General features: G+C 45.2%; 1 protein-coding gene across 1 annotated transcript; it reads left to right on the top strand.

The window, feature by feature from the left end:
- Positions 1-10,111: 10,111 nt before the first annotated feature.
- GPR50 (G protein-coupled receptor 50) lies at positions 10,112-14,799 on the top strand. Its single transcript, XM_043459600.1, has 2 exons — positions 10,112-10,419; positions 13,259-14,799. The coding sequence occupies exons 1-2, from the start codon at positions 10,233-10,235 to the stop codon at positions 14,797-14,799; spliced, it is 1,728 nt and encodes a 575-aa protein (XP_043315535.1). The 5' UTR covers positions 10,112-10,232.
- Positions 14,800-27,445: the final 12,646 nt, after the last annotated feature.

Below are 27,445 nucleotides of genomic sequence, written 5' to 3'. Positions count from 1 at the left end.
GAGTGAAGAAGTGAAAGGAAGGAGAGAATGTACCTGAAGGGAGAAAGCCCCCGTCCCATCTAAGCTTCTGTTCCCTCATAATATTGCCATCCTTCTGGTCTGTGGTGAGGAAGAAATGAGAAGAGGCCCCATGCCTGATACTTGGAGGCCATTGATAAGGAGGGACTGTTGCCATTATCACTGGGCATGGAGGGTGGACTGCTGTGTTCCGGTCTGTCTGGTGAAGGGCTAGGTAGGTGCAGAAGTCTTCCTTCTCCAAGACTGCAGAATATGGCGACTAGGGCCACAGGGTGAAGGAAAGGGCATGGTGATCACTTCAAAACTCTCTCCAGTCAAATCACTTGAGTTTTTCATTAAACCCAAAGGGAATGCCAAGAGGAGGGAAAGTCACAAAAAAGCTTTTTTTGTGTGCTATTTTGTGAAAATGAATGTGCCTCAGGGAGAACAGGAAACACAATGGGAAAACAAGGCTGGAAAGTAAGATAAGTTTGATTAGAAAATGAAACTTAAATACGAGATATCTGTTTAAGAGGGTTCAGAAGTGCCAGAACTCCTAGCATATTGTCAGGAGGCGTTCTGAAGATGTAGGGCAGGCAGGAAGCTTCTTTTTTTAAAAAGTTATTTGATTTATTTATTGGCTTCACTGATCAGCATATAGAATCTTAGTTCCCTGACCGGGGATTGAACCCTTAGCCCCTGCACTGGAATCGTGAAGTTTCAACCACTGGACTGCTAGGGAAATCCCAGGGGCTTCTTTTGGACACTTAGTCTATCAGGTGCCCCCTCAGATCAGAGTCTTGCAGGTAAGGCAGAAGGAAGAGGCTCCAAAATGCCTATGGTTTCTCTTCCAGATGTGAACTCAGTGCATCCAAGTGTCCCTGGAACACAGTAATCGCCTTGATCTAATTACCTGGGGCCTTGGGTCCTGCTAATTGATGTCAGCCTCAGCAATGAACAAACAGAAGTACCTGTGAGGGCTTGGCGCTTTTTTGACTTGGGCTAGTGTAGGATTGTTTCCTCATTTGTCTCCCTTTACAGAAAGTTCCAAAGGTTTCCTTTAGTGACTCTACAAGCAAATGGTTGTCTCATTGCAGTTTGTCCTTCATCTTCTTTAATATTCTAGACAGTCATGTCTCCTTGGTTGGCCCTCCACATGCCCTCCTCTCCAGGCACAAGTTCCCACCTTTCACTCATGTACCCCCTTCTGCCTGAGATGTACACAGAAGGAACATTAGACAGTCCTGACCTGATCCGGTGGCTAAGGTGATCAAATTATATAAGTGAAAGTAAAATTTTTTCCTGACTGCTTGACAGTTATTGTTGTTCATTCACTCAGTTGTGTCTCACTCTTTGTGACCCCATGGACTGCAGCACACCAGGTTTCCCTGCCCATCACCATCTCCCGGAGCTTGCTCAAACTCATGTTTCATCAAGTCAGTGATACCATCTAACCATCTCATCCTCTGTCGTTCCCTTCTCCTGACCTCAGCGTTTCCCAGCATCAGGATCTTTTCCAATAACATTGTGTAAAAATAGCTAGATGGAAGTTCACCAAATTTAGAGGCAGCCCTGAGATGACCTGACTATAGGTGAAATGGGTTATACAAAATTTTCTGGGAGGAGTCTTGCAAAGAATCCTCCAAACCTACATCTTCCAGGGCATCTAAAACTGAGGTTCTGAGAGATACTTACTATACCTTTAAGATGTCATCTATAGCAAAAAGGCAATGGTATCAAATATTAGCTGAAACCAAAACATGGAAATGTCAATACCTTAAAGTACAGTCTACTTGTAGCCAAGCTGCTATTTAGAGGGACAGCCCCATAGTGCTGTGTATCTCAGGTAAATGAGAGGCAAGGACTTCTTTTAGGATGGCTCAGGAATCTCCTGTGTGGATGGAGGATGCTGGATAAAGCAATTGGGAAACATACACAGTCAGTGTCCACCGGAGGCAAGATGGCCAGATGATAGCCACAGGGCAAACGGGGCTCCTCTGGCTTGAATCAATAGTCTGCTGCTCAGAACTGACCAAGCCCCTTTCTGAGGGCAAGTGTGAGAGGAAGGAAGGCTCTTTAGCAGCCAATGCCAAGTCCTCATATTTGACTTATTTAGGATCAGTCATGGGGTTGCTAGATAAAATATAGGACGCCCAGTTACATTTAAATTTCCAATAAACAATGGATATTTTGTAGTATAAGAATGCCCAAATATGGCACAGAACATACTCATAATAGTAAGATTTTGTTAGTATTTATTAGAAATTCAATTTCAACTGGACATCCTATATTTTCATCTGCTAACATAGGCAACTCCCCTCAGCAGGCCACCAGGGGACAGCAGGAAGGGAGTGTGGTCAGGCCTCTGGCAGCAAGGTGGCCCTGTTACCAGGGAGCTGAACAGGTTATCCTCAGGCATTGGGCCAGGAGTTTATGAACTAGAACAGGTATATAGTCGTAAAGATCCTGACTAACAATGCAGGAGACGTAAGAGACATGGATTCGATCCCTGGGTCAAGAAGATCCCCTGGAGGAGGTCATGGCAAGCCACTCCAGTATTCTTGCCTGGAGAACCCCCATGGACAGAGGAGCCTGGAGGACTACAGTCCAAAGGGTCACAAAGACTCAGACACAACTGAAGCAACTTAGCGTGCACACATACACTCACGCAAAGTCCCAGCAAGATCTCAGTCTCAGGAGCAGCCTGGGCTCTGAGTCACTGACTGCCAGGTCTAGACTTCCTTCAGTTGCCAGGAGCTAGGGGCAAACCTGGGTGGTAAGAGCAGGGTTTTTCTAAGAGGGGTCCTTGAGAATTACTGGGGGCACTTGGGAAACATGCAGATTCCGGGGCTCCACCCCAGACCTACCAATGAGAAGCAGGACCAAAGAGCCAAGAACAAGGCCTGCAATCAGTGAGGTATCTTGGGGGAAGCCACAGACTCTGGAGTCAGACCACCCAAGTTAGACTTACTGGGCAACCTGGAACAAGTGGCATAACCTTTCTGGCCTCAGCTTCTTTATCTGTGAAACAGGGATAGTCATTGTGCCTGTCTCATAGGGCTATTGTCAGGACTGAATGTGAATATGTGAACACAGCCTTCAGAACCATGGCTGGCTGCTCAGAAGGACACCCACGCGTGAGCCAGCATTAGGGGCTGAGTGGACCCATTGGGGAGAAGAAGATGGGCTTGGGCCCTGATAGGTACCCATGTCCTATGCTTTGCAATAGAGGGAGCTAAAGCAGAGCCCCTGGGACAAGCTGCTTATTGCACCAGAAGTCATAAGGTTGATTAATAAGGGGGACAGTCTTTAAACGCACGGGTGATCATGCTTGGCTAGAATGAGCAGCTAGGAAAATGGATATTGTTCATTAAGCTCTAATTATCAGGTAAATTGAATAAGGGGACAGGAGTCCATGTGTTACTATAAGTAATTAATGTGCTGCTCCTCTCCCTGGTAAGTCTTTGATTTGCACCACCTAACCTGGAGTATTTATCAGGCACTGGGATTCTGGAAATACTGGCTGCTAATTGTTTTGGTGAGTCCCTGATTGCGCTAAAGAAAATGGATGAGTCCTTCTCCCTCTAATGACTCAACCAGGGGGGAAGATAAAGTGGTCCTAGCCATGATGAATTAAGCCTAGAGGATTTGGAGAGGACAATCATTCTCTTGTTCATTTAACAAATCTGAAGAGTGTCTCCAAGTTGGTAATGTAAATGTGACCAGACATAGTCTGTTTAGGAAAACAAATCTCCTGCCCCAAACTGCTCCTGAGTTGGTGGATGTCATGACCTGGCTGGCTCCCCTTTCCAGTGGCTTGATTCCTGCCTAAATCCTTTGAGATTCCAGTCTTGCCCCTGGAGTCCTGCCACCCACCCTTGATCTGGAACTAGACCTTCCTCAGGCTGGGCTGGTCCTATGCTCTGTCAAAACCCAGCTTCCTCAGCCCGCTGTGGACTTCAGATCTGACCTGCCTCTGGACCAACCATCTTCCATGGAGTATGTCAAGAAATCCAGAAACAAACATTGTATATTAATGCATATATATGGAATCTACAAAATGGTATAGATGATCTTATTTGCAAAACAGAAATGGACAGATGTAGAGAACCAACATATGGACATCAAGAGGGGAAGCAGGGTGGGAGGAATTGGGAGATTGGGATTGACGTGTATACACTAGAGATGCTATGTATAAAATAGATAACTAATGAGAATCTCTCCTGGAGAAAGAAATGGCAATCCATTCCAAATGGCAATCCAGTATTCTTGCCTGGAGAATCCCATGGACAGAAGAGCCCGGTATGTTCCCAGTCCATGGGATGGTAAGAGTCGGAAATGACTTAGCAACTAAACCACCACCAATGAGAATCTACTGTGTAGCTTAGGGAACTCTACTCAGTGCTCTGTGCTGAGCTAGATGAGAGGGAAATCCAAAAAAGGGGGGATATATGTGGGATACTTGGGTTCGAGCCCTGGGTTGGAAAGATCCCCTGCAGAATGTAATGGCTACCTACTTCAGTATTCTTGACTGGAGAATTCCGTGGATAGAAGAGCCTGGCAGGCTACAGTCCATGGGGTTGCAAAGAGGAGGACACAACTGAATGACTTTCACTTGGAACTTGGTGGCCAATTGACTTTGTTATACACTGGAAACACAATATTGTAAAGCAACAATACTCCAATAAAATTAATAAAAAAGAAATCTGATTCTTCCTTCTAATGGAAAATACACAAACCCTATCAGTGATGCATCTCAGGTACCAGTGAAAAGACGAGTCACTCTGTATGTCCCTTTCCATCTAACATATTGCCACATGTCATGGTGGACTGGGATGATGGTAAGTGCCCATTGGGTGGCTTCTGCTAGGAATTAGAGCCTAGAGGCAAGAGCCAGCTGAGGGCAGAGTCTCTGATGTCTCAAAGAGCCTCTGTCCTCTATGGAAGTGTAACCAAATAGAGCTTATAGAGTATTAGAAATGTTCAGAATAAGGAGAATAACAACTAGTGGTTATTGAATGCTTACTCCATTCTTGAGAGTGTTCTAAGTGCTTGCATATATTGTCTCATTTAACTCTCCCATCCATTCTAGGATGAGTTATGAGGCACTATTATTATTTTCATTTTATAGCTGAGGAAATGAGACAGAGAGGCTAAGTCACATGTGCAAGCTCATGCAGCTGACCAGTGGCAAAGCTGGGTCCTAGCTTGTTTTCATATTCAAGAATTGGGTCAATACCCTCCATGCTTTTGGGCATCTGCTTGGTGCTGGGGTAGGAGTGGTGGGGGTAGTAGGGACTAGATGTACTGAGCACCTTCCAGACTGCTGTGTACCATCCCAAAGGTAAGACACCCCCAAAAGGTTCAAGAACAAATGGACTATGTTTTGCTTGTACTCAAACTGAAAGACATTTTCACTCTTACTGGGTTTGCCCCAAATTCTCATTTTGCCACGTTTCATACATTAAATTGATGATCAATGCTCTCATGTGGCTTCAGCACAAGATCTAGTAAGGACAGAGGAGTTTGGAGGCTCCCAGTCCTTGGCTGTGCTACCCTCCCAGGGTGAGAGAGGAGGTGTGAACTGGCACTCAGAAGCCCTCTGTCTTTCTTGGGCCAGTGGCTGCTTGGGGGCTGAAAGTAAACTCAAAATGTTCATAGCAACATTACTCATAATAGCCAAAAAGTAGAAATAGTAGAAATAGGCTTCCCTATGGCTCAGCTAGTAAGGAATCCGCCTGCAATGTGGGAGACCTGGGTTTGATCCCTGGGTTGGGAAGACCCCCTGGAGAAGGGAAAGGCTACCCACTCTAGTATTCTGGCCTGGAGAATTCCATGGACTGTATAGTCCATGGGATCACAAGAGTTGGACACGACTGAGCGACTTTCACTTCACTTTAGAAATAGTCCAAAGATCCATTGATGGATGATTAGATAAACAAAATGTGGTCTCTCCATCTGTGGAATACTATATGGCCATAGGCAGGGATGAAGCACTAATACATGCTGCAACATGGATGAACCTGGAAGACACTATGCTGAGGGAAAGTAACCAGACGCAAAAGGCCACGTTTTGTACGATTCTATGTATATGAGACACGAATCAGATTAGTGATTGCTGGGAGCTGGGGGGTTGGAGGCGGGACTGCTGATGGATACAGAATTTGTTATTGGGTGGACGAAAATGTTCTGAAACTTAATATTGATAGTAATGATGGTCACACACCTTAGGGACTGTACAGAAAACACACTCAACTGTACACTTGAAAAAGGTGAATATGGTATGTGAATGTATCTCAATAAAAATAATCAAACCAAAAATAGAACAATAACAAATAGGAGAACACAGAACCCACCCTATCAAGTCTCAGAGCAAAACACTATCTTATGAAGTTGGGTTGTGGGAGAAAGGCCCTGGGCTGAGAGGATATTGGGCCTGTGTTTAAGCCTGAGCTCCTCCATTAACGTTGGCATGGCTTTGGGGAAGTCCTTTCTCCTCTTGGTGCCTCAGTTTCCCCACCTGTTAAGTGGCATTGCTGTGAGAATATATTCCTGATGGGATTTTGAAAAGTATAAAGTACTTATTTTAACTTACAAGGCACTAATTACAAGTGAGGTATCATTATAGTACTGGAGGGTGAACAGAGAGCCTAGAAGTATGATGAAAGGTAACCTTCTGCCATTGCCTCCATAATAAGAGATCTGAAGATGTGGCACTATCCTTGTGTGTGCAGAAAAAAAAATCATTCGCTTGCTTTCACTCACTTTTTAAAGAGAATGCCAAGTTGCCAGCTGCCACCCTGATTGCCAGTCCCACCCTGATCTTCAGTTTTAAAAAGATGAGAAATTTGGGAGAGGGGAGATAAATTATGAGTTTGGGACTAATATATACACACTACTATCTATAAAATAGATAAACAACAAGGACCTACTGTATAGCACAGGAAACTATACTCAATATCCTGTAATGACCTTTAGTAGAAAACAATCTAAAAAAGAACACTTATGAATCACTGAATCACTTTGCTGTACACTGGGAACTAACACAATCTTGTAAATTAAGTGTACTTCAATAAAATACCTTAAACAAGATGAGAAATGTGGAGGCTGAGATGAAAGGTTTCTGTATCAACAAGAAGAGGGGGGAAATCTTTTAATATCTACCTTCCATACAGAATGCCCCCTGGCACCACCTCTGATTCGGATGTCTGAGCTTTCAGTGCTGGGAGTCCTTTGGGTGACTATGTAGTCTCCCTAATCTCATAATAAGTGACCTAAGGGAAAGGATCACCTTGGGACGCCGCTGGGTTCCAGGACTGCAAACTCTCCATACAATTCTCTGTCTGCTATCTGTTGCGTTTTCTCGAAGCTTCCCAACCTCCATATGGGTTTGCAAGGTTTTCCTGGGATCCCCAGGGAATGTCCAAGTTCTGCTCTGTTTTGAATCTATATCTTAATAGCTTGCAAATCCCCAGTAAATTGTTTCTCTCCATCTTCAGTTATTAGCACTTCCTAGCAGGTCTTTTAGAAAGACACAATTCAAAATCCTTTGGAAGCTTAAATAAACCATATACATTGCCCTCTACCCAGTAAAAATCTCCCCCCTTAACTGTTTCAATATAATTGCACATGGAGCTTGTCCTACCCTTTCAGAGCCTGACTGGCTTTGTTCTTCATAGGTACCCACATAATGGATTTGATATCCATCTGTTTTTCTTAGGATGGGGACTATTTTCAGAAGTTTTTGTTAAGATAATTCATAAAAATAAGAAAATTAACCAGATGCAGAATTCTCTTTCCCCCATTATTAAAATCGTTGCCTCCTCCACTTGTCTGGTATTGAAACATCCAAGCCCCATGAGGTCATGATCAAGCCGTGTTAGAACAGGGGCAGGGGCCAGGGATCAGGTGACCCTCTGTTCTGCTCATTCAGGAAGTCTAGGCCACAGTCCATCTAGAATCCCCAGTGTTCTGGGCCTCCACTAGCTCTGGGGCCATCTGATCTCAGAAGGACAGTGCACTGGATAACAGTTTGCCAGCTCCCTTTACAAGTTTTTTTTTTTTTTTTTTTTTTTGAGGGGTGCAGTGGGTATGGTAGGGAACGCTCCAGTGCCTTAAGTCATTAGAATGTTGGTTTCTTTCTTCATTCAATTTTTTATTTACTTGAATTAAAAACCGTTCTTTGCTACAAGTAAAAAGATCTAAACCCTTGGGGAACCTGCATCAGCAGCCGGATGTGAACGAACGACTTCACCGTGCGGACGAGCTTTCAGCTTTGGCCTCTTTTTAGGAGCTTACGGTTGCCTAGGGGAGACATCGGAGCCTGTTGGGGGACTGCGGTTATCTCGAATCCTGGCTAAGTTTGGCCCTGACTGCGCGCGGCCCGGGCTCCAGGCGACGCGGAGCAGTGAGATTCTGAATGAGAAGAGACTCCAGGCGGAAGATTGTTCTTCTTGCAGATTCCCTTCTAAGGGTGCGCAGGATGCAGGTGAGGGGTTCATGTTCAGACACACAAGGGGACACATTACTAGTTTCGACCTTTCAGCTGGAGAAGGTGCATGCGATCTTGATTTTTTCAGTCGCGTCTGTCTTTCCCTTAAATGTCCCTGAATGTTGAAGTCATCCGCGGAAACCTTCCCCAAGCCCTTCTCCCCCTCCCCCCGCCCCCCACCATCCAGATGGTGGCGCTCCGGGACAGTGCAACCCCCTCTAACCACTGCAGCCAAGTTGGGACAAGTTTCAAAGTGCTTGCTGAAATTGTTTGGGAGACTTTTCAATCAAAGTCGTAACTTTGAGCAGCTGGCACGAAATCTACCCCCAAGACCAAGGTCGTTGAGGGACCGATTATCCGAATCTCGCCCCTATATAGAGCCCGAACCTCTCAGATTTCACGTGGCCTGTGCGCTCCGAGAGCCTGGGCGCGCCGCAGGGAACTGTGACTCCGGGGGAGGGAGACCCGCGGGGCCAGGGGTCGGCCCGACCCAGTTGAGGTCGAAATGAGACCCCTGCAAGGAAAAAGGACCAAGAGGAGTTATGCCTGGGGGGGTGGCGCTGGTCTGCAGGGGGCTTCTGGGTTGCACAGCCCGGCATCTCCGCGCCTGTCCCGCCGCTCCGGCATAGCTCTCGGAGCTCATCAAGCACCCTGCGCCACTTGGTTAAGCGTGTGGGGCACCTAGAGAGGAAAGGGGAGTCGGAGCCGCTCGCCTTGGGTTTCTTTTTGAGCAGCGGCAGTCCAAGAGAAGGGCTCCCCGCCCCCCTCCCCCACCCCGGGTTAACTTTCTCCCAGAGCAGCCTCCAGGGTACCAGGCAGCGGGGAAAGGATGCGCTCACACTCTCACTTGTCCCAGAGTTGGGGGCAAGCGACTCCCATCGACCTCCCCTCACTCCCAGAGTACAAACTCTTCTCCCAGAGCCTGGCGTAGGGACCATCTTCTTAAGGAGAACACAAGTCTGGGACTGGACTGAGTGGCCACCCGCCACTGCCACTAAGGGAGTCAACCAGCTCCTGCCAGGCACCGGAGTGGGGATAAGTTCTCTAGAGAATGGGGTGCAGATTGGGGATGGAAGACGCCGGCAGCAGCTGTCCTCTGCTTCCCACACAGTACAGAACGCTTTGAACAGGCAAAAGTAATAGGATGGGATGAGCCTCTCAAGGACACTGCAGGGGTGAATATCTATGATTCAAGGGGCTACTGGCTGCCCCCCACACTCTGTTAGGGGCTTCAGACTGGTTTAGGTTGGCCCTGGACCCCAAGAGGGACTCTATTGCCCTGCTCTGAAATCTACAGGGCTGTGCCAGGGTGTTTGCGTATGAAGAGGGAGGGAGAACTTGCTAGAAACGGATGCGCAGTGGCTGATGCGGGGAGGGGAGGTGGATTCCGAGCCGGTCACGATGCAGGGTACCTGGGGACCGTGGTGGGAGGGGGAGCGGCTAGAGGCAAAGCGTAAACAAGGCAGTCGGAAGCAAGACGACACCTCGCGTTGGATTTGTCCAAAACCAGTTAGAGATCAAAGAGGGGGCGGTCAGGGAGCTCTGATTGGTCGGGGGGAGGGGTTTGGGGTGGAGCTAGCCGCCTCTTGAGGCTTTAAAAGCTCATCGGAGAGGGGCGGGAATGCTGTCATTTGCTCTCCGACTCTCGCAGGGGTGACAGCTTTCCCGAAGCCGTTCCCAGCAACAGAGCAGGTGTTCGCTGTCCGGACCTGGCTGGGAGGACCTAACGATCCTCAGCAGCAACATGGGACGCACCCTGGCGGTCCCTACCCCATATGGCTGTATCGGCTGCAAACTCCCACAGCCGGACTACCCACCGGCTCTAATCGTCTTTATGTTCTGTGCAATGGTCATCACCATCGTCGTAGACCTGATCGGCAACTCCATGGTCATTTTGGCTGTGTCGAAGAACAAGAAGCTCCGAAATTCTGGTAAGACCCCCTTCCTTCTCCCTACCCACGGTGCAGCCACTTGCAACCCCTAGGGTGTTAGTTTGGGTGCCTGGAATAGGGAACGTGTGGACGGCCCTGCTTCCCATGTCCCGGCGAATCGCGGTGGTGATATTCTGCCATGGGGGAGGTCTCATCAACTTAGAGCTTCTCCAGGCTGCGGACGTTCGGAGAAGCTCTGGGCGTCCAAGTGCAAATCTCAGGTCCCCGCGGTGCGCGGCAGACCGCCAAGCCCTGTCCCGTCGGGGACCTGATGCAGAGAGAGCCAGCACCCGAGCGGAGAGTCCAGCGGCCGCCCGGGGACAGCACGCCGAGCGGGACGCCGCAGAGGTGGCCGCGCCGAGGCAGCGCGGGAGGAATTGACGCGGAGGGAGCAGCGGGGTTGCGACCCGCTCCGGTAAAGTTAAGTTTTCTTCGCGGCCGAGGCGGCGCTTGCCGGAGCGCGGCGCGGCGGCGGTGGAGCCCAAGCCCGGCCGAGCCCCCGCTCGCCGCAGCCCTGTGGCTCTAGGGCGGCTCCTGGGCGGCGGAGCGCAGACCCCTCGAGCCTGAGCGTGGATCAGGGAGGTCTGAGCCCGCCGGAGCCGAGCTCTGTCCACCCGTCCCAGGGCGCACGGCAGAGAGAGGCGAGCGGGCGGCTGGGTGCAGCAGGCGGTGGCAGCGGCTGCGGCGGAGATCCCGAAGTCTGCAAGCGGGATGTCGGGGGTCGCAGGACGAGGCGGCGGAAAGGTTTGGGAACTCGGGGTCTCGGGGGCACAGAAGACAGCAGAACCGATGAGGATCGCCGGAAGGCTGAGCGAGAGCTCAGACGGCATAGTGGGGGACCGCAGGGAGACTGCAAAGCGCGGGGATCTGGGATGGGGCGGAGCGCAGATCGAGACTCCCTTCGTGCTTCACCAGTGCCGAGGGGAGGGGACCGGCTGCGAGCGGGCCCGGGAAACCGTACAGGAGGCTGCTGGGCGCTGTGTGAGCGGGGCGGGGGCGGCGGACACTGCGGGGCCGAGAGCAACATTTGCAGGTTGGGCCGGAGAGGACTTTTGGGAGGGGGAGGCGGAGGAGGGGCGAAGGGGCCCAAAAACCCTGCTCCGGCTCCCGGAGGGAGGGGGCGGCGCCCAGGGTCTCCGCCGCTTAGATCCTGACTGGCTGGGGCCAGAGGGCAGGGGGGAGCAAGGGGATGGGATCTGAAGCGGATGGGCACCGACGGTCCCTAGGCCAGAGGGGTGCCAGGGATAGGAGGGCGCCAATCTCTGCAAGATTACTTTGCTTGGACGAGGAATGAGAAATACCATACAAGTTTCTAGAGGCACAGAGCGGCACAGTCACGAGAAGTTTTCTTTTAAACTCTGATCGGTGGGTGTGTCTGATTTCTCCGCTGTCCCCCAGAGGCGCGGGGCCGCCCACTGGCATCTCACTTGTACCCCAGCAGTGCGGTCCGAAGGTGCCCAAAGCTGGAGCGCCCGAGGGGGGAACGCACCTACAAAGTCCGTTTTCTCTTCTTTCTTTCTTCTCCTTCCTTTCTCTCTATAATTGAAATAAAGGTGTTTTGGTTGTCGTGGTTTTGTTTTTAAGTCTTTGTTTCTCTTCTTCTCCGAATTGATGACTTTGAGGGAAAACCCTAGAAAGAACGTCTTGTGTAGAAACACAGAGGCCCCGCCTTAGCAGCGTGGGCGGAAGCGGGCAGAAGGAGCCATTCCTTTGCCTTTTTAAAAGTGCTCATTTTCTCCCAGTACAAGATGAAGTGCAGTATTTTGCCAAATCAATTCTCGTTAGCAACGAGGTGTTCCCAGAAAAAGGGATCGGCGCCTGCACTTTGACCTTACAGGTTTTACAAACAACGTTCCTATCGCCGCCCTACGAAACAGGAGTGGGGGCATGTCTCCCCTTCCCCCATTTCATGTTTAGCTCCAGTAAAGTCTGGGGCCGGGCGCCCGGAGCCAGTGTGCAGGGGAGCGAACGTGCTGATGCCCGGGCTCTGCACAGGGCCCCGCGAGGAGCAGGCTCTTCTGCTGATACTTGCAGAGATTTTTCTGATTTTTTCCCCCTCCTTGCTCACTATTTCTCAAGACAAAATTTTATATGGCCTTTCTACTGCACGCGCCTCAGTTTTTACTCTTAGGTTACCTGGGAAATGGTAAGTATTTACAAGGTTAGGTCTGAGATTCTTGTCCGATCCCGCTGGGAAAGACAGCTTAAGACAAGGACGGCCCCTAATGCCCTTTCTCAGGCAGTTCTCTTTAGGCGCGTTTGCTGTTGTAAATGCAGTGATTTAGGTTAGAGAAGGCAGGGGGCAAATTTATGTTTTCGGGGTAGGCGAGGTTGAGACTTCCTGACAGTCTTCCAAACTCTCCCTCTCACGCCTCCATCCCCACCTTCCAGCCTGTTTCCAATGGACAGCTCCATCTAGCACTCAGTGCTCCGTTCCTAACCCCCTTGCCAAAAGTTTACATTTTGTTTTTGTTTAAAATAGTGTCCGCGGGTCTGTCCGTGTGTGGGGGAGTGTGAAGGTCCTCCCAACAGGCTCATTCTGTGGTAACTTCACTTCTTTCCCAAAGCAGCCATGACATTGTCTGAAGGGAAGGAATAAAACAAAAAACTTGGTGAAAGGACAGGAGCTTGAACCTGCTTGTGCATCAAAACCACGTGGGACATGCTTGTAACTAAAAATAAAAACAGGACTGCATTTCTTTGAAAGAATTCTAGAGTTCTAAATTGTCACTTACTCCAGCTGACCTTTCCCTCCAGCTTAGATTTGTAGATTTCTGAAACTTAACCATTTATTCCTCTCTGTCTTTCCCCCTCCCCCCCACCCATATATGTTTTTCAGGCAACGTCTTCGTGGTTAGCCTCTCTGTGGCTGATATGCTGGTGGCCGTCTACCCCTATCCTCTGATGCTACATGCCATGGCCATCGGCGGCTGGGATCTCAGCAAGTTACAGTGCCAGATGGTGGGGTTCATCACAGGCCTGAGCGTGGTCGGTTCTATCTTCAACATCATGGCCATAGCCATCAACCGTTACTGCTACATCTGCCACAGCCTCCAGTATGAGCGCATCTTTAGTGTGCGCAATACCTGCATTTATCTGGCTGTCACCTGGATCATGACCGTCCTGGCTGTCCTACCCAACATGTACATTGGCACCATTGAGTATGATCCTCGCACCTACACCTGCATCTTTAACTATGTGAACAACCCCGCCTTTGCTGTGACCATCGTCTGCATCCACTTTGTCCTTCCTCTGCTCATAGTGGGTTTCTGCTACGTGAAGATCTGGACCAAAGTGCTGGCGGCCCGTGACCCGGCTGGACAGAACCCGGACAACCAGCTTGCTGAGGTTCGAAATTTTCTAACCATGTTTGTGATCTTCCTCCTCTTTGCAGTGTGCTGGTGCCCTATCAACGCACTCACTGTTCTCGTGGCTGTCAGTCCGAAGGAGACGGCAGGCAAGATCCCCAATTGGGTTTATCTTGCAGCCTACTTTATAGCCTACTTCAACAGCTGTCTCAACGCGGTGATCTATGGTGTCCTCAATGAGAATTTCCGAAGAGAATACTGGACCATCTTCCACGCGATGCGGCATCCTGTCCTGTTCCTCTCTGGCCTCCTCACTGATGTCCGTGAGATGCAGGAGGCCCAAGCCCACGCCCGTGCCCGCACCCGTGCCCGCACACAAGCCCGTGAACAAGACCGTGCCCGTGCCTGTCCTGCTGTGGAGGAAATACCGATGAGCGTCCGGAATGTTCCCCTACCTGGTCATGGTGCAGCTGGCCAACCTGAGCATGTCTCTGGCCACCCCAAGCCAGCCTCTGGCCATTCCAGGTCTGCCTCTGCCCACCGCAAATCTGCCTCTGCTCACCCTAAGTCTGCCTCAGGCCAGTCCAAGTCTGCCACTGTCTATCCCAAACCTGCCTCTGTCCATTTCAAGCCTTCCTCTATCTATTTCAAGGCCGACTCTGTCTATTTCAAGCCTTCCTCCAGCCACCCCCAGCCTGTCACCGGTCCCTCCGAGATTGCCATCGGCCCTGCCACCAGCTTCCCTAAACCCACCACTGGCCACACCCAGCATGCTACCATTCACTCTGAGCCCACCACTCCTGACTATCTTGAGCCCATCGCCACCAGCCACCCTAAGCCTGTCATCGCCAGCCATTCTGAGCTTGCAGCCTCCTGCCACCTAGAGTGTGACATCTTTGACCTCTCTGACCCTACCTCCAGCCCCGCCAGTGACTCCTCCAACTCTGCTGCCAGCTTGCTGGACCCTACCGCTGCTGCTGCTGCCACTGCTGACCCCACTGTGGTCACCACTGATTACCATGAGGTTGTGCTTATTGATGCTGATGCTGATTCTGATGAAATGGCTGTGTAAAAACTGCTCTTGGGGTGGCTAGGCAATGGTCCACTTTTAAGTTTGCCTAGCATATGTAATGCACACTGAGATAGCTTAGTGAATCTGCACACAGACAGACACACATGGGCATGGACTCACAGACACGGTAGACCCTTCACCCACCTTTTCAGGCATACTCCTCCTTTACATTATGTACTCGGAAAAAGTGTGAGTGTGTGCGCTTGCTATTAGAGATACCAAATTTCCCTCACATTTGACTTCTGTTGTTTTGAGCTTCCCTTTCCTCCTGGGATGGACTGTGAGCCCACAGTGATCCTTGAACTTGTAGACTTTGATTTTTCCCCATGCCTGTGTAACCCATTCTCCCCTCTCATTTCCTCCTCCTTGTTTCTGCTTTCTTCTCCCATTCCTTGAGGGGTGGGGGAGCAGTGCATGCTCAGTGGTAAAGGTGCGCTATGGTAAAGCCTTCCTTCAAGCTTTATGTGTTTAAGTGTGTAACTCTTTACTGTACTTTTAACGGCAGTCCGAAAGGCAGTTGCGATAAAGTACAAGTACTTGAAAAAGTTTTTCTAAATTCCAGCAACAAACTATGACCCTTATCTGAAGAACACACTTAATAAGATCTTACTAAAATAAATATTCATGCCTATGAGATCAAATGGCAAAAGGAAGGATATGGCTGCACCAAATCATTTCTATTTTGTGAAAATTCAAATGTTGGTGCTGATTTTTATAGTCAAACAGGAATGTAAATGATGAGATGTTTTTACATTATTTATTTGTGGTTGCTTACCTTTTTTCAATATTTGCCAGGATTTTCTTTCACTTAGTTCCAGAAAAACAAATCCATCCATAAGCTAGTTTTTGCCCAAATCCAAATTTATGGCTGCTAAGATCATTTATGTCATGCTTTTAGTATTATAATTCACAACTACTCTTTATCTTAGAGATTTTTTTTAATACAGCTTGATGTTTTTATGTAGTCAGTTTTACACCTTTCTTTTTCTTTCAAAAGGGAATTTGAGGTAATAACGGGTAGCCAGAAGTGAATGGAGTACTGCCTGAACTTGTAAACGAGTGCCTCTCTAAAAGCCTTTTTCTCCTGCCCTGTCCCTCTGAGCCTCTTCACTGTGGTGGGGAGTGTGGAGGGACGTGGGGAGGAATACTTGCCAACATCAGCCAAGCCCACCACCTTGGTGGAGGTTCTGTGATCCACAGCATTAAGTTGTTCGCAGCCCAGGGAATGATTTTTTTTTCTCTAGAATTTAAGAAAACATTGTTTAATGAAAATCTCAATTATTGATTCAAATCAGCACTTAAAGCAAAGTTTATTGTACAGATGTTTGTAAGGATAATGGAAATGTATTATACTGCCTTAATTCAATTCTGTATTTGTGCTAGCAATTAAATAAAAGCATTTTTGTGTCCTTGGTGTGTGATTTGTGGATAAATTTGCTTCTGCCACCAGAGTTATTTATGGAGAGGGCTAAGAGGTGGGTGGAAAAGCGTCCCCCTTGGGGGACCAAGAGACTTGGATGCAAGCAGTCTCTCTGCTATACCCCAGGGTGAATCACATGACCCCTCTCTCCACAGCTGTGTGGCTTAATGAGCTGGTGCGGGTGTGGTGGGGGCAGAGGAAGGCTCCCTGGGTGTGGTGTGTTCTTCTCACTGATGTGGTGACAATGGACGATATGACCTACCTGCTCTGGGACTCCTGGACCTTGCCTGTCAAGGCTTCTGAAAATAGGTCCTCTTTTACCCCCATGGAAGGAGTCGAGTGGGGCCTCAATTATGTCACAACTCCACAGGCTGCTGGGACTAAATAACAGAGGCCACGATCCAGTGGGGGCAGGCACAGGGGTGTGGGACAGAAGGATGGCTGGAAGTTAGGTGACAAGACCCCAGCCACTGGGCAAGCCTCCTTGGCCTCAGGAACATAGCCTCAAAAGAATCTCTAATGACAAGGTAATGGCCCAAACACATGACTCTATAAAAATAAAAGTGGATTCAAAGTAATACATGGTAGGATATCAATTTTGGTTAAGAACATGTACATTAAAACATGCACATATACATAGAGAGTTATGCATACCTATGTAGTTGTTCCATCCAGGTTTAACCAGACTGCAAGTATAAATTGAGGTCATCTTCATGTTTGATGCCCAAATTACAGGGGTTCAAGCCCCAACAGAGTGACTGCTGCTGTACCTCAGGCCAATTCTGTATCAACATTCCTGCCAAGTATCCCCGGATATGCAAAAAGGATGCTTACTTGAGTGCTCACAAATTGCTCTGCAGTCTCTCACCATGTCCCTCCCACCCCGCCCCATGTTTTCCTCATTCTCCCTGTCTGCTGTAACTCAAGGAGCTTGCTTTGGGTAATATTGCAAGTGCTCAAACCGAGGGTGCTGGGTCATGATGTTCCCTACTGGGTGCAGGGTTCTGAGAGGTGACAGGAGAGGTGGAAAAAAAAAAACTACTAGCATTTTTTGCAACCTTGTTTCACACTCTACTCTGAGGTGCCTGGCAACACTACTTATGCCCAGAGTCTCACAAAGTCTCATGAAAGCAGCCACTTCAGCCACTCTGCTAACCAGCAAGATGTGTTCATCATTCCTGCCTCCCCACCCCCACCCCCATAATCTACTCCCATGGGAACAAGCATCAGTTGAAGCACGGTGCCTCCAGTTTATACATAGCCAAGAAACATTTTTCTCTGCCCCTCTTTCCCTTATTCTGTTCCTCTCCACTCCCAAAGTCAAGAAGCCTTGTAAACATATCTCTAACTAGCCATGCCCACCATGAGTGGCCAAGGCAAGACACTGAATCTCTGCAGTCAGGTTTAAGTATTTTGTAACTGTCCCCAGGACAATGCAAAGCTTCTGGTTTTACACAAGTGGTAATGAAAGGGCCAATCTTACTAACTTCCCCAAAGAGAGAATCTGCCTCCAGGTGAGCCTGTCTCCAGGAACAAGGGATAAAGAAATGGAAGCAAATTTTAAATGACTGTTTTCCCCAGTTTCTACTCCTCTTGACTTTCTTTTCGAATGAAAATATAATGCATATACTGTAAAGTGAAAATTTGACAATGCTTTTACACAGGTATACATACATGTAATGACCACTCTGACCCTCCAGAAGGCTTCCTTTTACATCCTTCTAGTCATTACTTTAACCAAAGGCAAACAGCATCCTGACCTCTATCACCAAACATTAATTTTGCCTGTTCTAGAGCTTCATTGGAGAAGGCAGTGGCACACCACTCCAGTACTCTTGCCTGGAAAATCCCATGGATGGAGGAGCCTGGTAGGCTGAAGTCCATGGGGTCGCGAAGAGTCAGACATGACTGAGAGACTTCACTGTCACTTTTCATTTTCATGCATTGGAGAAGGAAATGGCAACCCACTCCAGTGTTCTTGCCTGGAGAATCCCAGGGATGGGGGAGCCTGGTGGGCTGCCGTCTCTGGGGTCGCACAGAGTCGGCCACGACTGAAGCGACTTAGCCACAGCAGCAGCAGAGCTTCATATAAATGGAAACATGCACCATATATTTTTGTCCAGTTTCTTTTTATAAATAGTGATAAAATATATACAACATAAAGTTTGGGAGGGAGCATCAAAAGGGAGGGGATATATGTATACCTAGGCAAATTCTTGTTGGGGGTTGAGAGAAAACAACAAAATTATGTAAAGCAATTATCCTTCAACAAAAATATAAATTTAAAAAGATTTACCATTTCAGCCATTTTTAAGTGTGCAGTTCAGTGGCATTAAATACATTCCCAGTGTTGTGCAATCATCACAACTGTTCATTTACAGAACTTCTTCATCACCCCAAACACAAACTCTGTAGCCGTTAAGTTGCTGTTGTTGTTCAGTTGCTAAGCCGTGTCCGACTCTTTGTGACCCCATGGAATGGCAGCACACCAGGCTTCGCTGTCCTTCACTATCTTGGAGTGTACTCAAACTCATGACCATTAATTAAGTCAGGGATGCCATTCAACCTTCTCATCCTTTGTCCACCTCCTCCTCCTGCCCTCAATCTTTCCCAGAATCAGGGTCTTTTACAGTGAGTTTGTTTTTTTGCATCAGGTGGCCAAAGTATTGGAGCTTCAGCATCAGTCCTTCCAATGAATATTCAGGACTGATCTCCTTTAGGATGGACTGGTTTGATCTCCTTGCAGTCCAAGGGACTCTCAAGAGTCTTCTCCAGCACCACAGTCTGAAAGCACCAGTTCTCTGGCACTCAGCTTTCTATATGGGCCAGCTCTCACATCCGTACATGACTACTAGAAAGACCATAGCCTTGACTATATAGACCTTTGTTGGCAAAATGATGTCTCTGCTTTTTAATACGTTGGCTAGGTTGGTCAGCTTTTCTTCCAAGGAGCAAGCATCTTAATTTCATGATTGCAGTCACTGTCTGCAGTGATTTTGCAGCCCAAGAAAATAAAATCCACTGTTAATTCTTTTTGTCTCTATGGATTTGCCTATTCTAGGTAACTGATATTAATATAAATGGAATCATATATTATTAATATTTCTCTTTTTGTGTCTTATTTCTTTCACTGAACATAATGTTTTCAGGGTTCATCTATGTTGTAGCAGGTGTTAGTACATCATTGTTTTTATGACTGAATACATCATATTATGTTAGTCTATTCATTCACTGATGGACATTTGGGCTATTTCCAGTTTTTTGGCTGTTATGAACATTGATTTACAAGTATTTGAGCATCTGATTTTAATTCTTTTGGAAATATATTGACTAGTGGAAATGTTAAATAATTTGTTAGTCTGGCTTCTTTTGGTCAATTAATTATGTCTTTGAGATTCATTCATGTTTTTGTATCAGTAGTTTGGGGTGGTTTTCCATATTTATGTAGTGCTCTAAGACTCTTGAGAGCCCCTTGGACTGCTTGGAGATCAAACCAGTCAATCCTAAAAGAAATCAATCTTGAATATTCATTGGAAGGACTGATGCTAAAGCTGAAGCTCCGATACTTTGGCCACCTGATGCAAAGAACTGACTCATTAGAAAATACCCTGATGCTGGGAAAGATTGAAGGCAGGAGGAGAAGGGGACGAAAGAGGATGAGATAGTTGGATGGCAACACCAACTCGATGGACATGAGTTTGAACAAGCTCCAAGAGTTGGTGATGGACAGGGAAGTCTGGTGTGCTGCAGTCCATGAGTCAGACACATCTGAGTGACTGAACTGAACTGAACAGTATGAATATACCATAATTATTGATGGACTTTTGGGTTGTTTATGATTTGGGACTACTATGAAAAATGCTTCTATATAGATTTTTGTGCATGTCAATTTAATTTTATGTAAAATTATAATGTTACCTACCGTGAAGTACATAAATCTTCAGTGTAAAGTTCAATGAATTTTTACATATGTTCACACCTATGTAACCACCACACACATCAAGATATAAAACATCTCCAGCACTTAGAAGGTTCCCTTATGCCAGCTTAATTTTGCTTGTTCTTATATTTTATTTCAATGGAGGTATATGGAATATACTCTCTTGTATCTAGCTTCTTTTGCTTAGCATTTTGTCTGTGAAGTTTATTCTTATCACTTTGGGTAGAAGCAGTCCATCCATTGTATCACTGTGTAGAATTCCATTATATTGAGTATAATAACTTCTTATCAATTCTACTATAGATGGACATTTGGAGTGTATTCTAGTTTATAGCTATTATGAAGAAAGTTGTTAATGAACATATTGTAGTACATGCATTTTAGTACATATATGAACTCATTGCTCTTGGAAATATACCTAGGATTGAAATAACTGAGTTGTGAGTATATATGTATTTAGTTTTAGTGAAAAGTGAAAAGAAAGTGAAGTCGCTCAGTCATGTCTAACTCTTTGTGACCCCATGGACTGCAGCCTACCAGGCTCCTCCGTCCATGGGATTTTCCAGGCAATAGTACTGGAGTGGGTTGCCATTGCCTTCTCCATTAGTTTTAGTAAGCACTGTCAAATAGTTTTCCAACGTGGTTGAAACAACTTGTATTCTCACTAGCAATGCATTAAGTTCAATATGCTCTGCATTCTTGCCAACATTCAGCATTTTCAGACCTGTATTTTTTTACTTTTTATTTTGTATTAGGGTATAGTGTTAGCTGCTTAGTCATGCCTGACTCTTTGAGACCCCATGGAATGAAGCTTGCCAGGCTCTTACGTCCATAGAATGTTCCAGGCAGGGGTACTGAAGTGGGTGGACATTCCCTTCTCCAGGGGATCTTCCTGACCCAGGATTCGAACTCAGGTCTCTTGCACTGCAGGCAGATTCTTTACTGTCTGAGCCACTAGGGAATCCCGTATTGGGGTAAAGCCGATTAACAACATTGTGAGTTTCAGGTGAACAGCAAAGAGACTCAGTCATAAATATACATGTATTCATTCTCCCCCAAACTCCCCTCACATCCAGGCAACCATTTTAATTTTAGCTATTCTACTGGGTGCCTACTGCTATTTCATTGTATTTGCAGTTTTCAGTTCTTTAATGAATAATGTTGTTGACCATATTCTCACATGATCATTGACCATTTGGATATTCTAAAAGTGAACAGTTTGATCAAATATTTTGACTGGTCTAAACTTGAGGTTATTGTTTTCTTTTTGGAAGTAGAAATTCTTTATCTTATATATTCTGGATATGAATAAGTATATTTCAAGAATATCTTCTCCATCTGTGGTTTGCCTTCTCTCTCTCTTGTATCTTTTGATGAGCAAAAGTCCTTAATAATATGAAGTGCAATTTATTAGTTTTTTCTTTTATGACTATGCTTTCTGTTTAAGAAATTTCTGATTATTCTAATATAATAAGTGTATTCTCCTAGTTTTCTTTTAGAAACTTTATTATTTTACCTTTAACATTTGAGTCTGTGCTTAATCTCAAGTTAATTTTCTGCATTTGGTGTGAAGTAGGGGGTCAAACTGTTTTTTTAATATAGTGAAGGTTCATATTTTCATTTAATCACCATTTATTGAAAAGACTGTCCTTTGCCCAACTGAACTGTAGTGGAGACTGTTTTGAAATAGTTAATCACACAAAAATAAAAATTATCTATCTATCTATCATCAAGTTGTTTGTGAACTATCTGGTCTGTTCCATAGACTGCCTAGTCTTGTACCAGTGTTTTTTATTTTTAATTGAACTATAGTTTATACACAATAATATGCACACATGTTAAGTGTAAAGATAAGTGGATTTTACTTATATGCATGTTTTTATTTTACCGTCTTCCAGATGAAGATATAGAACACTTCTAGTACTGCAAAAGGCCCTTTAACTTGATCAGTAACTCTGCAAAAATTGACCACTAGTCTAACCATTAATATTACAGATTAGTTTTGCACATTTTTAATTTCATTAAGAAGAATAGAATAACACGTATGCTTTTGAATCTGATTAGTTTTGGTAAACATTATGCTTTTGAGAGGCATCTGTGTTGTTGGACGTATTAGCAATCTTTAAAATTCGTCATAGAAACATTTAATGACGTGGAACATGTTCAATCCATATTAAGCCGAAAAAGCAGATAATAAAAATAATACGCAATTTTGCTAACAAAATAAAAATGCAAATATGAAAAGACACATTTTAAACATCTTTTATAGTATATATATATACACACATATATTCTTGTTGAGATATAATTCATTTACTATAAATTTCATCATTTTAAAGTGTTCAATGCTATTTTTTTAAATTGAGGTATAGTTTATGTACAATATTAAATTATGTTTCAAGTGTAATTTCAAAAGCTATATTCCATTTATAGTTATTATACAGTATTGCTATATTCCAATATATACTTTTAGCTTATTTATTTTATACATATTTTGTACATCTTAATCCTCTACCCCTATATTGCACCACCCCCCCCACTCCCTGCCGCTGACTGGTAACCACTAGTTTGTTCTATATATTTGTGAGTCTGTTTCTTTTCTGTTATATTAAATATTTTGTTTTATTTTTTTAGATTCTATAATATAAATAATATCATACAGTATTTGTCTTTCTCTTTTGACTCATTTCACTAAACATAATACGCTTCAAGTCCATCCATGTTGTTGCAAATGACAAAATTTTCATTCTTTTTATGACTGAGTAGTATTCCATCACACACACACACACACACACACATATATATATATATATACAGTATGTGTATATAGTACATATATGGGGCTTTCCCAGTGGCTCAGCAGTAAAAAAAATCTACCTGCAATGCAGGAGACATGGGTTCAGTCCCTGGGTTGGGAAGATCCCCTGGAGGTGGGCATAGCAGCCCACTCCAGTATTCTTGCCTGGAGAATCCAATGGATAGAGGAGCCTGGTTGGCTACAGTCCATAGAGTCATGAAGAGTGACTGAGAACAAGCACATAGTACATATATAGAGTGTGAATGGATATATATATGTATATTTATATACACATACATACATATATGTGTGTGTATATATATATATATATTAGTTCCATTTTTAGTTTTTTGAGGAACCTGCAGTGTTTTCCACAGTGGCTGCACTATTTTACATCCCCACCAACAGTGCGATAAATCCTTTATCTCCATACTCTCTTCAACATTTATTATTAGCAATCTTTTTGATGATAGACATTCTGACAGGGATAAGGATAAGGTGATAAATCCACATTGTGGATTTGATTTGCATTTCTCTGATGATTAGTGATGTTGAGCATCTTTTCATGTGCCTGCTGGTCATCTGCATTTCCTATTTGGAAAATGTCTACTCAGGTCTTCTACCCATGTTTCAATCAGGTTTTTGTTTGCCTTTTGATGTTGAGTTGTATGAGCTGTTTATATAGTTTGGATATTAATCCCTAATGGGTCATATCATTTGTGAATTTTTTTCCATTCAGTAGGTTGTCTTTTTGCTTTTTCAGTGGTATCCTTTGCTATGCAAAAGCTTTTAAGTTAAATTAGGTCCCGTTGTTTATTTTTGCTCATTTCCCTTCCCTTAGGAAACAGACCCCCAAAAATATTGCTACAGTTTAAGTCACAGTGTTTTGCCTGTGTGTTTTTCTAGAAGTATTATGGTTTCCAGTCTTACATATAGGTCTTTAGCTCATTTTGAGTTTATTTTTGTATATGATGTTTAAAAATGTTCTAAATTTGTTCTTTAACATGTAGCTGTTTAGTTTTCCCAGCACCACTTATTGAGGGGACTGTCTTTCATCCATTGTATATTCTTGCCTCTTTTGTCATAGATTAATTGACAGCATGTCCATGGGTGTATTTTGGGGATCTCTGTTCTGCTACATTGAGCTATGTGTCTGTTTTTGTACCAGTATCATGCTATTTTGATGATGGTAGTTTTGTAATATAGTCTAAAGCCAGGGAGCAGAATTCCTCCAGTTTTGTTCTTCTTTTTCAAAATTATTTTGGCTATTCAGGGTCTTTTGTGTTTCCATACACATTTTTAAATTACTTGTTCTATTTCTGTGAAAAATGCCGTTGGTATTTTGATAAAGATTGCATTGACTCTATAGATTGAATTGGGTAGTATGGTCATTGTAACAATGTTAATTCTTCCAGTCTATGAACATGAAATATCTTTCTACATGCTTGTGTTTTCTTTAATTTTTTTATCAGTATCTTAAACAGTTTTATGAATATAGGTTTTCAACATCCTTAGGTAGGTTTATTCTTAGGTATTTGATTCTTTTGATGTTACTGTAAATGAAACTGTTCCTTAATTTATTTCTAATGGTTTGTTGCTAGTATATAGCAATGCAATAGATTTCTGTACTTCAATTTTGTATGTTGCTTTGACTCCCCCATCGAGTTGGCTGCCAGGCCCTGCTTTGTATGGAGCCTGCTAGCCACTGTTTGTTTGGTGGGGCCAGGTCACAAGGCAGCTGACTGAAGAATCCTAGGGGGGCCCGGGACTAGTGCTGGTTCACTGGTGGATGGAGTTAGGGGCCAGGTCACCCTGGGGATGGTATCCATTCACTGGTGGTTGAAACCAGGTCCTGTGGCTAGTGCTGGCTCACTTGGCAGGCAGAATTGGGTCCTGGGTTCTGACCGCAGGGTCCTGGGAATCTCAGAGCTGGTATTGGTCCACTGGTGGGTGGCGTTGGCTCCTAAAATAGGCAGTTGCAGCATCTAGGCTGTTGCAAAGCTTGTGTTGGCCTGCTAATGGGCAGAGCTGATTCCCAGGGCTGGTACTGGCTTGTTGGTAGGTGGGTTGGGTCCATAGACTGAGGGGCTATGTTTGTCCTGTGGCTAGTGTCTGCCTGCTGATAGGCAAGGCTGTTCCTGAGGCTAGAGCAGGCTCACTGGTGGGTGGAGCCAGGGATTCTGGGGGTGGTTCCTGCCCACTGGTGGGTGGAGCTGGGTCCCAAGGTCTCTGACTGTAGGGTGGTAGGGGTCTCAGGTCTAGTATTGGTGCAGTGATGTGTGGGGCCAGATTCTGGGCCTTCTGATGGGCAGGTTCATGTTCAGTGGTGGCTGTGGGCTCATAAAGTCTTAAAGGAGCCTGCTTGCTAATTTGTGGGGCCTGGCTGGTTGCTTGGCATGAAGCATCCTAGTATGGGTGTCTACAGTTTGGTGAGCAGGGACAGGGCTGGGTCCTGAGGCTAATAAACTAGAGGGAGGATTCTAAAATGACACTTGCCAGCACCAATGAATATGTCCCAAGGGTGAGCGGCAGTTGCCTCCTGCCTCTCTGGGAGGTTCTCCAAGATCAGCAGGTAGGTCTGACCCAGGCTCTTTTCAAAGTCCTGCTTTTGCCCTGGATTCCAGAACATGTGAGAGTTTGTGTGCTCCTTGTAAAAGGGATGTCTCTATTTCCCTCAGCTCTCTGGGGCTCCCCAAAGTAAGTCCCACTGGCCTTCAAAGCCAAACACTCTGAGGCTCATATTCTCAGGGAAAGATCCCCAGTGTGAGGAGCCTGATGTGGAGTTCAGACACCTAGCTCCTTAGGGAGAACCTCTGCAGATATAATAATCCTCCTATTTGTGGGTTTCCCACTTGGGTTTATGGGTCTTTACCAAATCATGAGTTTGCCCCTCCTACCTGACTATTTGTTGTTCCTTCTTCATACCTTTAGTTGTACAAGTTCTTTTCTGATAAGTTCTGCTCTTTTTCAATCAATGCTTGGTCTGTAAATAGTTGTAATTATGATGTGTTTGTGAGAGGAAGTGAACTCAGCATCCTTCTCCTCTGCCATCTGTAATGCTGTTTATTAAAAAATATTTTCACTAAGGTATGTCACCATTGCCATAATCTAAGTCTTGAATTCCTTTTTATCACGTCAAAAGAAACCCTATACCCATTACATTCATTATCCATTACCTTCCTTCCATAAAACAACCACTAATCTACCTTTCTTTTAAAACTAATCTACTTTGGTTGTGGATTTATCCATTTCAGTAACAGTATCAGTTCAGTCGCTCAGTCGTGTCCGACTCTTTGCTACCCCATGGACTGCAGCATGCCAGGCTTCCCTGTCCATCACCAACTTGCAGAGCTTGCTCAAACTCATGTCTATCGAGTCAGTGATGCCAACCAACCATCTCATCCTTTGTTGTCCCATTCTTCTCCTGCCTTCAATCTTTCCCAGCATCAGGGTCTTTTCCAATGAGTCACTTCTTCACATCAGGTGGCCAAAGTATTAGAGTTACAGCTTCAGCATCAGTCCTTTCATACATTTAGTACCTTTCATATAAATGGCATCATGCAATATTTCTTTTACTTAGCATAGTTTTCAAAGTATATCCATGTTGCATCATAGATCAGAATTTAATTTATTTTAAAGGCTGAATCCTATTCTTTCATACATACATACCACATGTTGTTTATCCATTTGTCTATCAATGAAAATTTGGATTGTTTTCACCTTGTGATTCAGTTCAGTTCAGTCACTCAGTCATGTCTGACTCTTTGCAACCCCATGGACTGCAGCACACCAGGCTTCCCTGTCCATCATCAACTCTCAGAGCTTGCTCAAACTCGTGTCCATCAAGTCAGTGATGTCATCCAACCATCTCATCATTTGTCTTCTCCTTCTCCTCCTGCCTTCAACCTTTCCCAGCATCAGGGTTTTTTTCTAATGAATCAGTTCTTCACATTAGGTGGCCAAAGTATTGGAGCTTCAGCTTCAGCATCAGTCTTTCCAATGAATATTCAGGACTGATTTCCTTTAGGATTGACTGGTTTGGTCTCCTTGCTGTCCAAGGGACTCTCAAGAGTCTTCTCCATCACCACAGTTCAAAAGCATCAATTCTTCAGGGCTCAGCTTTATTTATGGTCCAACTGTTACATCCAGACATGACTACTGGAAAAATGATAGCTTTGACTAGATAGGCCTTTGTTGGCAATGTACTGTGACTAATACTGCTATGAAGATTGGTATATAAATATGTATTTGTGAATGTGAGATACTAGAGATAGAAGTATAATATGAGTCTAGAACAAATGAAGGGAAAGAAACAATAAAGATAAGATCAGAAGTCAATAACATTGAAAACAGAAAATTGATAGATTAAAATTAATGAAGTGAAAAACTACTTCTTGGAAGAGATGAACAAAATTGGTAAATCTCTAGCAAAGGCTAATTACAAAATAAAGAGAGAGAATACAAATCGCTAATATCAGGAATGAAAAAC

This window comes from Cervus canadensis, chromosome X, assembly GCF_019320065.1.
Source record: "Cervus canadensis isolate Bull #8, Minnesota chromosome X, ASM1932006v1, whole genome shotgun sequence".
Taxonomy (NCBI): domain Eukaryota; kingdom Metazoa; phylum Chordata; class Mammalia; order Artiodactyla; family Cervidae; genus Cervus; species Cervus canadensis.
This window is presented reverse-complemented; position numbering and strand designations above follow the sequence as displayed.